Here is a 15496-nt window from a genome sequence, read left to right as displayed (position 1 = left end):
TTCCACCTTACCTTGCTTTCCTCTTTCTCCCACTGACACACACATACTGTCCTCTAGCTTAAGCTGTTCCAGTCAGACCATTCAGGACTTCCAGTAGCTCTGCATCTAGGCAGTCTTTGATATGGGGAGAGCTTGGCTTCTCAGCTGCCCACCAAAAAACGTTAGTCATAAAGTAAGGTTTAGCCTGGCATTTTGAACACTAGCTGTAGGCAATGTTTAGCTGTAAAGAAATCAACAATCACATTATGAAAAAGCTTGAGCTGCTTTTGGAACAAACTGATTGATTACATCATGAACATCTCCCTTCAGTAGTTACATGCAACACACCAGCCCTCTGTGTCAGGGGTGTTGGAACTTGATGATCCTTGGGGCCCCTTCCAACCCAAGACATTCTATGATTGATGTAGTTACAGCAACTGCTGGCACAAAGCTGACTTTTTAATTAGTCACAGTATGTAGCTTGGCCAGCAGTTTACCAAACGCTTTTGCATACATGTTACATGACTGCCACCTTTACAGATGAGGGGAGGAAAAGCTGAAATAAAAAGAAAAGGAGAAGGCAGACAGATGGTCAGTAAATTATGTATTCTCACCACAAAGATCCCCAGGAGTAGCCAAATTATACAGCACTTCACAAGAGACATCAAGATAAAAGTGTGTGCTCTTTAAATAGACTGACCTCCAACTCCAGCTGAAATCAGCAGAAGCAGCAGAGTGATACAATACAAGGGAGCTATAAAAATAATTAGCCCACATCAGCTGTGCTGCAGTAAAGTGGGTAAGAGCACATCACTGCTTCAAAAGAGGATACACAGACTGAAGGAGGCACACTGCAACAGTGTAAACTCTATGAACTCTATCTCTGCACTAGAATCTTATTTTAAAATATTCCCAACGCATACAATTAAAATGTATTAAAAATACAGGCTTCCTTGGGTTTCAAAGTTTATTAAAGATGCATGTATTCCTTGGGGTTCTATAGTATTACCTTTCCAAAAATAACATAAACTGCTGACAGTTCTCCTAAATTATGAAGCAAAATTTCAGGCTTTTGAATGGTTTCTTAAAGTGCAATGTTTCTAATCATGCTTTAATTCTTAACTATGTAAAATGGAAAGGTTTCATCATAAGTTTCAGAGACAAAATATTATCTTGTTGAGAGAGTTATGCTATTGTCCCTCGACATGCACTTGCAGTCACTTTTATTACCATGGAAAGCAAAGGCACCTGAAGGTCATAACAGCCACATTAAATCCTTATAATATTGGACAAATACTCAAAAACAAAATCTACTGAATAAATTTAAAAGCACGCAAACCCTGCAAGCACCTTATTTTCAGTGCTAATAATGCAATTTGATGCTGAGCAGCAAATCCAAAACCACACATATTTTGTGCAAAAAATGTCTGGAAGTTAAACAGAACACAGCATCACTTGGAAGTTGAACTGCAAATAACACTTGTGTGAGGAGCTGGAGCTGCAGGTATAATTTTACCTTCTAAGTGTAAATCCCACTCCCTACTATAGTGTGGTAGGGATCCCTAGTTTCCAGTATTTTTAGAGTATCTCAACACATTTCTGTTGGGGAAAAAAAAAGTTATACATATTTTAAAAAATTGGTTCTAGCGACCTGGAAATGACTTCGCTGCGCTAAACAAGGGAGAATGTCAGGTAAGACCCACTATCCTAGAGAAAGAATAGACAATCCTGACAAAATGCATTGATAGCTTTTCTGTAAGAAATAATAAGCTTAATATAAAGATAAGGTGATTAAAAAACCATTTAATGATCCATACTAATAAACAAAGGAAACAAGCAAGCAAGCATAGTGCCTTCAATAGAATTAAGCATGCACTGGGGTGTAAACAGACCTGAAACACTGGATGAGAACTGACAGCATAAAGGCCAGAACTTCAGACAGAGAAGCAAAGGCATACAGCCTTAAAAATTGTACATTTTTTTGTATGTGTGCTGAATAGGAAAGTATGTCAGTGGGAGAAAGAGGAAAGCAACTGGGCCAAAATAAACATGGGGAAGTGAAATTATGGTTTTAAACAGCAAATGTCACTATCAGTGACAGAATTCATGTAGTCACACGTAATCCCGAGGGCAGACAAGGCAGAAAGGTTACTGAATCTAATCTACAGATTGTGCAGCAGTTAGTACTTAAAAGTAATAAAAGCTTTCAAGTTTAGCAAGTCTACAGCAGAATAATTAGCCCTCAAAGAGCATTTAAAGATAAATACAACAAGATTCAGCAATCACTGTAATGCTTCCCTTAAGCAGCATATAGAGGTGATATAATGCACTCAGTTCTACACCAGCCAGTTCTACATCAACAGTATGTATGAGCTTGCTGTTGCAATAGGAAGATGACTTTTTCCAAATATTTGGAGAACAAAAGGCTTAACACTGTTTTTTTCCTTTAGATTACATAACTGATTATCAAAATGAGGTGATTGGTGGTCAATGGCTCTACGTCCAGGTGGAGGCCGGTAACAAGTGGTGTCCCCCAAAGGTCTGTCTTGGGACCGGTGCTCTTTAACATCTTTATTAATGACATCGATGAGGGAATTGAGTGCACCCTCAGCAAGTTTGCTGACGACACCAAGCTGAGTGGTGCGGTTGATACGGTGGAAGGAAGGGATGCCATTCAGAGGGACCTCGACAGGCTGGAGGGCTGGGCTCGGGTGAACCTAATGAGGTTCAACACGGCAAAGTGCAAGGTTTTGCATTTGGGCCGGAAGAACCCCAGGCACCCGTACAGGCTGGGAGGAGTGGTCCTTGAGAGCAGCTCGGCAGAGAAGGACCTGGGGGTCCTGATGGACGAGAGACTGAACATGAGCCAGCAGTGCGCTCTGGCAGCTCGAAAGGCAAATGGGATCCTGGGCTCCATCAGGAGAGGGGTGGTCAGCAGGGACAGGGAGGTGATCGTCCCTCTCTACTCGGCTCTTGTGAGGCCCCATCTGGAGTACTGTGTCCAGGTGTGGAGCCCTCAGTACAAGAAAGACATTGAGATTTTGGAAAGGGTCCAGAGGAGGGCGACTAAGATGATCAGGGGGCTGGAGCACCTCCCCTATGAGGACAGGCTGAGGGAGTTGGGCTTGTTCAGCCTGGAGAAGAGAAGGCTGCGGGGTGACCTCATGGCAGCCTATCAATACCTGAAGGGAACCTACACCCACGAGGGGAGTAAACTCTTCAAAAGGGCTGACAACAGCAGGACTAGGGGAAATGGATCCAAGTTGAAGGAGGGAAGATTTAGGTTGGATGTTAGGGGGAAGTTCTATACAAGGAGAGTGGTTAGGCCCTGGAACGGGCTGCCCAGGGAGGTTGTGGATGCCCCGTCCTTGGATGTGTTTAAGGCCAGGTTGGACGGGGTCCTGGGCAACCTGATCTGAATGTGTATGTTTGGTGGCCCTGCTAGGCAGGGGGGTTGGAACTACATGATCCTTGAGGTCCCTTCCAACCCGGGTGATTCTGTGATTCTGTGTGATTCTGTGATTGTCCCCCTCTATTCTGCCCTCATGAGGCTTCATCTGCAGTACTGCATCCAGGCCAGGACCTTCCAGCACAAGGAGGTTGCTGAGCTCTTGGACAGGATCCAGAGGAGGGCCACAAGGGTGACCAGAGGGCTGGAGCACCTCTCCTGTGAAGAAGGGTTGAGGTAGTTGGGTTTGTTCAATCTGGAGAAGTGTACAGGGAGACCTCATCACAGCTTTCCAGTACTTTAAGGGAGCTTAAAAAGTCACTTTCCATCCTGCTTGTACACAGTCTGATAGTGACAGGACAAAGGAGGGATCTTCTTTACACTGAAAGAGAGGAGATTTTGGTTAAATGTTAGGAAAAAGTTATTTACTCAGAGCATGGTGAGGCAGTGGCACAGCTGTCCATGAGAAGCTGCAGATACCCCATCCCTGCAGGGGCTCAAGACCAGGTTGGAAGAGCCCTGGGCAGCCTGGTCTGGTGCATGGCAGCCCTGCCCACAGCAGAGGGGCTAGAACTTGATATTTGAAGACCATTCCAACCTAAGCCATTCTATGATTCTAGCAAAACGGATCATTTCCTGTTTCAAAACTACAATTTCTGGGATGTACATGTGTGGAATAAAAACTAAGCATTTCACAAAACGGTGAGATTTACTTCAGACAGTGCAGGTAAAATTTGCTCATAATTTAGTTGAAATTTATTAAGAAATCAGAAGGACAGTACACTTCTGGACTTAAATATTGATATAGAACTGCAGCATTTATTCCAGTTACTGTGACTTATATGCTCATCCAGAAGAGACTGTTTAGATCAAGAACTGGTCATCACATTTTACTATCTTTAAGTGTGACATTTTGAACAAAAGGCACGTAAATCTGTTGATTTACCACTGGCATACAAGGAATATGGGAATCTTTCAACCCTGTTGCTTTACTACTCTGAGATAGGCTCTTCCTATCTATGATTTTCTTTTGGAAAAACACAGAGCATAAAGAACAACAGAAGAAATTGTTATTCTTACATTTTACCAAGAGGCATTCTTAGCTTCCAGTGAGAAAAACGCAAAGCAGTAGAAAGCAAAGCTGCATTACAAGCAAAACAGTGAGTGAGGTGGCCTGCAAGCTATGAGCTGATGGGAACTAATGGGCAAAAATCCATTTTTCTTTTAATATTCAAAAGACACAAAGTGCTTTCATGAGATAAGTGCTGCTTTTTTAAAAATTGAGGTCAGAATGGAAGGTGTAATTTACGTAGAAACACATACTCTGCCTTTGCATTCTGCTCTGAGCACTCGCAAGCATCACATACAAATTGAATACTACAATCTGTACAACAAGTCTCAGTTCAGCATTATGTGGATAACTGATGCAAAGTAGCACAGCTTGGAGATCAGCTTTTTTTTATATACAAAAGATCTCAAGCAGAGAAAGAAAAGTCAGTCTTTTTTTTTTTTTAAAGAAAAAAATTTAGGTAAAGACCAAAAACACTTGTTAACAGATAAGGCCAGCATATGTATAAGGAAATGTAGTTTGACAGTTGTCAGTTAGATTCCACAGGATTTATATTCTGGCCTGATGATGGCATAGCTTAAAAACGTTGCATTAGAATCATAGAATCACCAAGGTTGAAAAAAGACCTCCAAGATCACTCAGTCCAACCATCCACCTATCACCAATGTTTCCCACTAAACCATGTCCCTCAGTACAACACCTAAATGCTTCTTGAACACCTCCAGGGTCAAGTACTCCACCACCACGACTCTGAGCAGCCTTTGCACAGTGACTCAGTACTCCTTCTGAGAAGTTCTTCTTGACATATAACCTGAACCTCCACTTGCACAACTTAAGGCCATTCTCTCCCACCCCATCTCTGTTACCTGGGAGCTGAGGCCGATCCCCACCTCACCACAGCTTCCTTTCATAGCATCGTTTTGATGCTATGGGTTAAGAATTAATGTACCGAACCAATCCAGTGAATTATCTACTTGCAAACCAGCTCCAAAGATTCCTCTTTCCTGTAAGTTTATCACAATCTGTCAGACTACTGAAGGCAAGTCAGGCTTAAAATCTGTCCTGGAGATGTGTGAAGTTTGTGTATCTGTAATAAATAGCTCACAAGAGGCAGACATATCACTGAGCCCATCAGAAATGTGTGTCTGCCTGCCCACGATAAAAGCAGACTTCCACTCCTCGTCTACGTTTAAAAAATTACATCTCTGATTGATGTATAACTAAACTGCAGGAAAGTGAGCAAAAGGATCAAAAATGCATTTCTTTAAATGTTGAGCTGCTGATGGCAGCATGACGACTCCTCCTGTGTGGAACCGTAGCATTTTTCCTTTCAGTTAATGCCAAAGAGTACTCAAAGCATCCCGACGTGCTTACTGCTAGATGCAGCAATAATGCATCCTCCCTCCCCATCTCACAGATTAGGACTGGAATTCAGCAAAGTTCTCACTAAGGCAATTCAACCACGTGAGCTGCTGAGATTCTGTTCAACCTCTTCAGAAAGCTTTAATTATTAAGTAGCAGTAGCATTTCTCTAATAACTTGTTTTGTTTTTTTTTTTTTGTTTGTTTTTTTCTTCATTATAAGTTCTTTGAATACCTTCCTTTGCTAAATGCCACTGAGAAAGCTCTTTTAAGCATGTGCATCCTCACCAACCTAGTACAGCACTGCATGAGGAAATGCATCCCAGCTTCTATTTTATCACCTCCATTTTAATTCCTGAGCAAGAGAGAACGAGATGAAGAGAAAGCAAGTTCTTTCTTAAGCTCATCCTTTACTGCCATCAATTATTTTACCTTGGTCTTATCTTAAACCAGTGTTTAAAGATTTCCCACCATCTCTGCTTCCTCTGTGCACAGTACTTTGTTCTGCCCTCCAGGAACACTTTAAAACAAGGATACCACTCTCCCTTAAGCTCCTTCACCTGATGAGATCACCTTTCTGCTTAAAGGCCGTCATTACACACTTGTACACAGAAAAGCTGTGTGAGTGCTGCAAAGCCTTCCTCTTCCTCAGGTCTCTTCCTCAGGTAATTCTGAAAACATTGTGAATGGCCTCTTTTTTTTTAAAAAAAAAAAAAAAGAAAAAAAAAAACTTACTCATACAACAAGAAGATTTTATCTGGTTTTGATAGTAAAAATTGGCAAATCCCTGTTCTACAAATATGACTGAGAACACTTCTTAAAATCACAGCCTCCATGGATAGCTATTCTGAGCAAAGTTGTGGAAAGTTGGTGAAGCATTAACTGAATACTACAGAGTAGATCGCAATACTACAGGCAATACTTGCAAGCATGTCTCAAGATCACTGGAAATACTGATGAAAATGCAATAACAGCAAAGATATTCACAGCTGGGAGCAGGAGGAAGATTCAGTTCAAGTGCCCTACTCCCAAGGCACAAAAAGTTTATTAAATTGTATATTTTGTCAGCCATAGTATTTTGATGAAACAATACGTACAAAGGTAGGAACTCATCCCAGTCCTTTCTCCATATTTCAAACTACTCACAAGTTAAGGTGAAGGCAGATTTTTAGGCAGCCTAAAACCATTCCAGACATTTCTACCAGCAACAACACACAAACATTTGCAAAGGCAACAAATCTCATGAATGAGAACCCAGCCCAGTTCCCTCTTTCACACTTCCAAAGAAAGACAGGCGCACAGAGTTCCTTGCAAACACACAGTAGTGCTCTAATTGAAAATGGCAACTGGAGTGTGATTACACAGAAACTTTTCACAAGAAGAGCCCCTTTTTAGTGCCCAGTGGATGAAGAAGCAGGATGTAAACAAGTGCAAAGCATTCAGCTTTTCATCTTAGCCAGCACAGTAAACTGATTTTTAAGCAGGTATTTCCTAATTTGAGAAAATGACTATGTGATCCCACTGGTCTAATTTTTTTCCCCCCGTTTTCATTTCCATGCTCTTTCAGATTTACCAGTCTGAAGGCTCTGAAAATTGATTCCAACAGTAGATTTTTCCCCAATAGAGGATGCTCAAGGCCATGGGAACCAGGGAAGAGCATGTAGCTTTTACCACTGCTTTATACAAGTTCTCCCAGCTGACTTCCCAAGACCACACTTGTGCAAATGGTGAGAAAAATCTCTTCACTATACATGACATGAGGGCACTTGAATTAAAAAAAGTAGCTGTGCAGATAGAACCAGAGCCCAGCATCCTGCTGCTGCTGTAGGAGAAGATCCCACCAATCTTCTAGAGGAGAAATCACCTCAAATAGATCCATTTTCAGTAAGAAAACAGACCTCTACAGTGCGTGTTTTCTCCTTCCTTTGTCCCTGCATTATGTTTCAGGAACTGAACTACAGAGGTAGAGATTACTGACTGAGCTAGTGGAACATTATGATATTTCATCACATATATTGACTCAGGGCGACAAGATTTGACTTCAGTTAAGACAATCTGTCTGATTCAAATGAGTACTAATGTCAAGACCAGCTGATGTAAAAAGACAGGAAATGCAGTACTGTGGATATGACTAGATGCTGAGGTGAGGAGAAAGCTGAAGAGAAAGCAGCAGTGATGGGTGAGATAACAAATGAAGACAAAAAGTAACTACTATAAAACGGATTTAAAATAAATAGTCACTTATTACTACCTTGGGTATAAAAAAAAAATCTCATCAAAACCTTAGTATTTCTAGTATTCTAACATTATAATTCATGTTCAAATTTTTAAACTAGATGCAGGAGGAAAAAATTCCCAGTAACCACTTTAATCAAATATTTGCCAACACAGAAGATTTACAACCTTTAGTTTTCAGACTTCTGACCTCGCATAACAACTTGGGAAATGAAAAGAGCTGTGTTCCTCTTTTTTTTAAAAAAAAAAAAAGCTACAATAAAATGTAATTCCAGGCTGTAAGTTTATGTGTATATATTCCCAGAAATGTACTCAAAGCATTAGGAGCTGAACAGAAATATTATGGAAGATGTCCTATAGGATATGAGGGAAAACTGCACAGAAGATTCCACCTATCTTTACTATAATAAAATGATCTTTCAAGCCTGCCCTTTTTAAACATGCATGTCAGGTTAAGAATTTAAGGGAATCAGTGCTCTCCTCAATTTGTTGTGGAACAGGACCATACCCACATGAAAAAAAGAACTCTTTTTTCCTGAAAGAGTTAATGAGAGGAAGAGAGTTAACTCTTTTCCTGAAAGAGCCCTTCAGCAGACAGACCCATGGAATAGAAGAGGCTTCCAAAATATTAAGACTAGGAACATAAAATATCCAATAAGATTTCAGGCTGGGAGTAGACCAAGATAAAATATTCAGTAAGCCTGCAGCCTGACCCCACAGACTTCCAGTGGTGTTTGAAAAAGATGAGCTCACTTTATCTTTCCATACAGTAAAAGTGACTTCAGGCAAGTTTACCAGCAGCAGAAAAAAAGCCAAAAGCAAGTTTTGGCTGCAACAGAGTTTACAAAATAGTCATAAGCAAAGACACGTTCATTAGCATACACTCAAAAAAACCACAAAGAATAGTACTGAATTATGAAGATGCAATAAGCTATAAAGCCTTATTCTCAGACACATTGTTGCAGAATAAATAGAAGTCACATATTTCTATTGAAGAGTCAGAACAAACATGACTTTCGTGGCACATAAGAATCTCTGAAGCACCGACTTCTAGGAATATTCTTTGGAAAACAAATGCAAGAGTGATGCAATTTCTTCATATTAAGTGAAAAGATGAATAACACCTTGAAATTAAAAGAGGTGCAGGACACAGATATGCGTGCAAGACTAAGCTCTCTGAAGACCTGAGATGCCCGGGCAGCTGGGGCCAGTCAGCTAGACTGTCAGTTCCAAGTCACATATGGTAGGACCTGGCCATATGCTCCCTTGCTTAAAAAGAATATCACTGCCCTTCTTCCTGATGATGGTCTGAAGTTCTTCATTTCAGCTAAAGATTCATTTATTCCATGTTGGCTTTCACAAGATGCCAGTGATTCCAAAAGTATTTTTAATAAGTTTGAAATAGATCATTAAAAACTTTGATCTAAATTTTGACTGGAGAAAACGCAGGTAGCATTTTCAATTACCAGACCCATCTTATACCTAGAAGAGAAGAAACCCCAGTGTGCAAATCTTAAGTTTCTGCGCGCTGGCAGGAGGTAATTTCATGATAACTACAGCATGAAAGCACCTCACTATTTCCATGATGTGATACAAAACATCCAACCAGAAAAGTCTTCATAAACTGGTATGTTCATCTTACTGTTATCTCAACCCTACGATTAATTTTGTATAGGATGCCAATTCAAGTTGAAATTGTAGCATTAAAATGGGAAAAGAATATCCAGAATACGCCCTAGCATTGACTAAAATTCAAGAAAAATCCCCAAACCAACCAAACATCCAATAAACTAACTTTGTTATGCCTCACAGCTCTTTAAAGCAGAGGACAAATCCCAAATTACTGTTTGAAAATCTTTCCAGGAATACAGAAGTAGCTGTTGGCATTGCCTCTACGAAGTGTTCTGAAATAAACATCATTAAAATAACCAAGCTATTCCTTGATAAGATGATATACTTAGCCTTCACAATATACCACATACAGTTGCAATTTCACTCAGTCAGACAAATCAGAAGACTAAAATCCCAAACTGCATTGAGAAAATGAAAAAGGATTTCCACAGCATCTTCTCCAATACAGTTACCAAAAAAAAAAAAAAAAAAAAAAAACACAAAACTTAAAAGGGATCAGCAAGTGGTAGTCTCAAAGTATAGAAGTAATATTACTTTATCCAACAACTGCTCAACCCTACATCCTAGAATATTGTGAAAATCTATTTCTTCAAATAATAATTTAAAAAAATACTTGAATAAAGTTATGGAGATTAAATCTACCCTTGTTTGTCAGTTACAAAGGCATTTAAGAAGTCACAGAGCTGACCACTGGGGGCTGGCAGAGCAAACTGGAGAGATATTTTCGCATTTCCCTGATCCCACACACTTCTTCACCATCACCAACCAGTACATGCAAACAGGATTGCGATAGGCCTTGAGGATGACTATGTGGCTGCTGCTGGTGGTTCTTTCTTCTGATGAAGAAACTTCCAACTCCATCCAAACATTTAATCTATTACTCTGTTCATACAGATGAACAGAAAAAAAAGATGTATATAAAACACCAAACGAATGCATAAGGGTTTATATATGTATGGCCTTCACAGTGTTTTCTAGTTATTTTGGAACATTTCAGTGGAGTCATGGAACATGTCAACCCACAGACTCCTCTATTTCATGGCTCGTTGGCTTTTGCAGTGGGCTGTGACAGCCACAGACAGGTAACGGAAGCGTATCTATGGCAATGAGTAACAGAAGTCTGCCCCCAGGTCCTCTTGTAAGCTCCCTTCCCCATGCACAGAGCAGCAAGAGGAGGCAGTATCTACTTGGAATGGAGATTGGAACTTGAGGAGGCAGAGGAGAAAGAAGGATTCTGGAATTAAGGAAAACTGAGGGGAAAAGCAAAGAAAAATGAAGAGTGAGAGTGAGTCTTTCCTGTAGCTAGATTCCTATGTAGATACTCAGATGGCTCCACTGGTATTCCACATGTTCAATGCATTTCCAAGCTAACTGGTCTCTGCAGCCTTTTTATACATAGGTCCACATAAGTGTTCTGGATTAGCAGTCAAAAGGAAAGAATAAACCCTTTTGGAGAAAAATTAAAATTGTACAAAATAAAAAAAAATAAAGCTGATCCTTCTAATCAAATTTTAGAAACACCGAAATGATAAGTTCTGTGTTTTCATCAAAACCTCACTGAATCCATTGAATGTGACTTAATCAACATTTACATGGAAAAAAAAAGTAAACCCATTTTAGTAAACAAACCTATCTGTCCAAAAATGGCAGCCCCATTCTACCAATATGATTTTCAGCAACTGCATGCCATCTTCAGTGCTGATTTATTTCCTCTGTACTTCAAGTGTTATAAAAAAAAAAAAAAAACTTAGAGGAAAAAAAAGCAAGAATGCCTGCCAGCTGTTCAAATACACAAAGCAGCAAATCTCCCAAGTCCCACTGCTGAATGCTCTAAGAACTCTGCTGCAGGAAGCCCTACCCGATTTCCAGACTGGCTGTTGTCCGGAGCTGCTCTTCTCTTTTTGTAGTCACAGATGACACTTTCCACCCAGGTACATCAGGTTGCATTGTACCTCCTGATCTCATGTAAACCCCATACGACCAGACACAGCTCAGCAGTGTCCTTGACTTTCAGGGCTTGCCAGATTAAGATGATAACCCGTGAACCAGGCCAAGTTACTTTCTCAGAAATAATAATTTAATGAGAATTTCAGTGCTAGCACATCTGGGATGAAGACTGCAGTGCTATATGCAATTAACACTTATTACTTAAAACACATTCACACTGCAGGGGGGTACTATAATGATTTGAGAAGAGTTTATCATCAGACACTTTTGCCTGATTCCAGTACCCCATCCCGTTATTCACCATCCTGAAGCCTTGTTCAGTAATTAAATTCAAATTAGTATTGGAAAACAGCCATCAGATGACTCTCCTAAACAAGCACTTTAAAAAAAAAAAAAAACAGCAGGATTTGGTCATTCTGGAACTGTACCTGCTTAGAAGTGAGTACCAGGAGAGCCAAAATTCAGCCCTCGATCACCAAATTGTCTTTTAGCACATATGGATACCGCAATCTTGAATTCTGACATATCAACTCAGTCTAAAAATGCAAAATTTATGCTAGGGAAAGAGCAGATTGACAATTTTTCAGCAAGATGCGATATATCATTTCAATCCTTCATTGGGAGAGAAGGTGCTTTCCAGGCAATATGAATATGCAAACACAGAGATACACATAGTGTGCGTGTTAATTTGTAGGGAAGTATCTACCAGACAGGAAGAAAAACACAGCAAGCACATTTGTGCCACAACTGAGGACAACACTGGGCCTGCCTTGAGTGCTTGCGCCCTGCATGTGTTCCTAATGGTTTTACAGCTATGAAGACAGAAAACCATGTTTAAATAAATTCTAATCTCTAGCCATATATACACACGCATTTCTTCATGAAGTCTCCAAATGGACAGATAGAAAGATCTTAAATTCCAATCCTCTTCATACTGTCATGCAGTAATTCCTATGCTGAATAGATCCATTTTAACAGCAATTAGATTTTTTTTTTTTACTAGCCTGTCTACAGCCCGAGATCTTGCTGGATCACTGATTGTCATCATCAGAAGATTTTTCCAGCCAAATTATGTCTTCAGCTATACCTGAATGACTCTGCTCAATTTAGCTCAGCAATTGGAGCTTAATTAAAAATGTTGAGAATACGAGGACCAGAATAGAAAATTCTGGTCACGTCAGAGCTGTATTAGCTCTGCAGTGCTGATAGGAACATGAACTAATAAAAACTTTTTGTTCATACCAAAATGAATATCCTGGACTTTCATTAGACAGTAGGAGCAACTGCCATAAGATGAGAGTCCTATCAGCAAGCAGATCTGCTCACTGAATTTCTCTATTCAGACAATCACTTTTCAAATTAAAAACTGCATCAAAAGGGATCTCAATTACAACATAAGAATACATAATTTAAGTCCACTTACTCTGAGTATAACTGGCCACAGAAAACTGTGTGAAATGTAATTGAAGTGATTCAGAGAATTGAAATGGCCACAAAGGGCTGGATCTGTCCTTTTTAAGCACGTGCCTTTAATTTATTTTGACCTTTAATCCAAATTTGTCAACTTCTTCAACAATTACATACAGCATAGCTAAATGCTTCTTTCTTCCTGGTTAGTTATAATGCCTTTTTTTCTTTGCTATTGTATCACCTTATATTTCAACTACACAAAGATACTGATTTTGAAGCACAAGGATAATTATTTTTACTTACAGAGTGATTTCCTACCATAAACTTACCTAATGCATCCACAACAAGCTAACAAAAGAGCAAAACTATAATTTAAAAAAAAAAAAAAAAAAACACAAAGAAATCTCCTCTCCTGGCTGCCGACCTTGCAATGGAAAGATTTTAGACATTCATAGAGCAAAACCATACTGTTGGAATAACCAGAATAAGATTGCTGAGGTCTGACGGAGTTGGCTCAAAAGATTTAGATTTAAAAAAACAACACTGGATTTAAAAAAAGAAACACAAATTTGGGATTTCCCCTTCTGAATATACTCACAGCAATCTTAAAGTGCTGAAACTGCTGAAGACTGAGGGATGAATACTTGCTCAAAATAAGAGAACTGGATCTCATGCATACTCTCTATAACTGTGCCTTTTTTGCTATTAACCACAGATACTCAAGTTTAACTTTTAAGCAAAATAACCACTAAGACTTCACTTAACATCTAACATTCAGTTTAATGTTCTTCATTAACAATAAGCATGTTTCTAGTATAGTTTCTGTTTATTATTCAAACGGCTTTTAAGATTAGAAAAAATTACATGAAGTAGGATTTTAATCAAATGTGCAATCTGCAATAAAGTGAAAGCAGACTAATTAGTTCATATGACTAACCTTCAACTGTAGACCCAACCTCAATGCTCAAAATTTGCCAGTCTACTGCCAAACTACTGTCACTGAAATTCTTGCCAACTAATAATAAATACTCCTCTCTTTCACAGCACTTTACTTCTTAAGATTGGAAAGCATTTTATAATGGTCACTACCAGTATTTCTGCTACTATATAGCTTCTATGAAACAAGAGTGCCTAGAGGGAAAGGTTTTATGATACTTCATTCTTTAATCATCTTCATTTTTAATAGAGACTCCAAAGAGAAGTTCAAAGTGTCATTAAGAATCTGATTCAAAGAGTGTTAGAGTTAATGGAAAATCTCCCTTCTATATTACAGATTTTTGCCACTGGGTTCCAGATGCTGCTTCTCTCTATTACCGTTGATACTTGAATTTTATCTTGATTTCATTAAGTCATCCTAAAGCATCAGAAAAATCTTTTTATTTGTTAAATTGTATTAAACACTCACCTCAAACCACTGACCATGTGACTGCATTTTAAGGATGACACAAGGGTCTGGTTTTGAGAGGGCATCCCTGTCTGATATGCCTTTGCACGCAACCCGCAGCTCCACTTTTGTCAGGCATGGGCTGTTAAAGATTCCCAGGGTATTAGCTGCTGATTCATAGATGTTGCTCATTTTCTTCATTCCTTTTCCTGTAAGGAGAGAAAAGGCCCATTAAGAACACTGCAGGAATGTGCAACCCTTTTGTCCATGCAGAAGTCAGCAGATGTTCTACTAGCCTCTAAGAACATGTAATGGTGAACAAGATCCTTAGCAAAACAGGCGGGGGTGTTAGACGGGGGTGGGGGAAATCTATGGAAGAAAGGCTCAAATCATCCTTTATGTTTCAAAATAAGGCAAATTCAGTGATAATAATCCAGTGAAGCTTTCCACCATGGCCCTCTGCAGGGTGAACTGTGACCTCAGCTTATAGCTCTGCTCCTGCTCTCAATGCCACATTTCCTCAGGCAAACAGGCAGACATGGAGGAAACTCTGAATTTCTCCTGAGAATGCCTCATTCCAAGGCTTAATTAAATTTGTTCAGCACTCCTGCTATCTGTTTCTATTCCTCCATACTCCATCTAAAAAGCACACACTTCACCTTACACGAACTTTGCATAAATCTATTTGAAGGCCCCTTTCATATTGACCTTAATTTCTAAGATACATTTTACTCTGTTTCTGCAGTTACTGCTGAACAGTACCTCCCCCCCTTCCTGAGCAAGTAGTCAGGATTGATGGTTCATGCAGTAGGGCAGGGTATTTATGCTGGCAAATCTTGCTGCTACACACTGCCTGCTCTTTTGGGTCAAGAACCTCTATTAATGTGAACGTAAATGGCTGAGCTAGTGGCAACCTCTGACCATTATTTCATTACAAATGCCAGCACCACCACAAATCTTGCAGCTTGAGCTTTTGCTCAAACAGAAGCAGCAAAAAAAAAAAAAAAAAAAAAAAAAAAAAAAAAAAAAAA

The 15496-nt window shown here is 39.6% G+C and overlaps 1 protein-coding gene across 2 annotated transcripts in view; it reads right to left on the bottom strand.

The window, feature by feature from the left end:
* Positions 1-15496, bottom strand: part of CPNE4 (copine 4) — a 213074-nt gene that overhangs the window by 158733 nt on the left and 38845 nt on the right. For both annotated transcript variants that reach the window (XM_042816966.1, XM_042816967.1), the window contains exon 2: positions 14487-14674. In XM_042816966.1, the coding sequence (XP_042672900.1) occupies positions 14487-14666 (180 nt within the window). In that variant the 5' untranslated portion in view covers positions 14667-14674. The remainder of the gene's footprint in view (positions 1-14486; positions 14675-15496) is intronic.

Source organism: Centrocercus urophasianus, unplaced genomic scaffold, assembly GCF_019232065.1.
Source record: "Centrocercus urophasianus isolate 14NV4802_14NV808 unplaced genomic scaffold, USGS_Curo_1.0 seq_16, whole genome shotgun sequence".
Lineage (NCBI taxonomy): Eukaryota > Metazoa > Chordata > Aves > Galliformes > Phasianidae > Centrocercus > Centrocercus urophasianus.
Note: the sequence above shows the minus strand (reverse complement) of the source record. Positions and strands in the feature narration are given on the sequence as shown.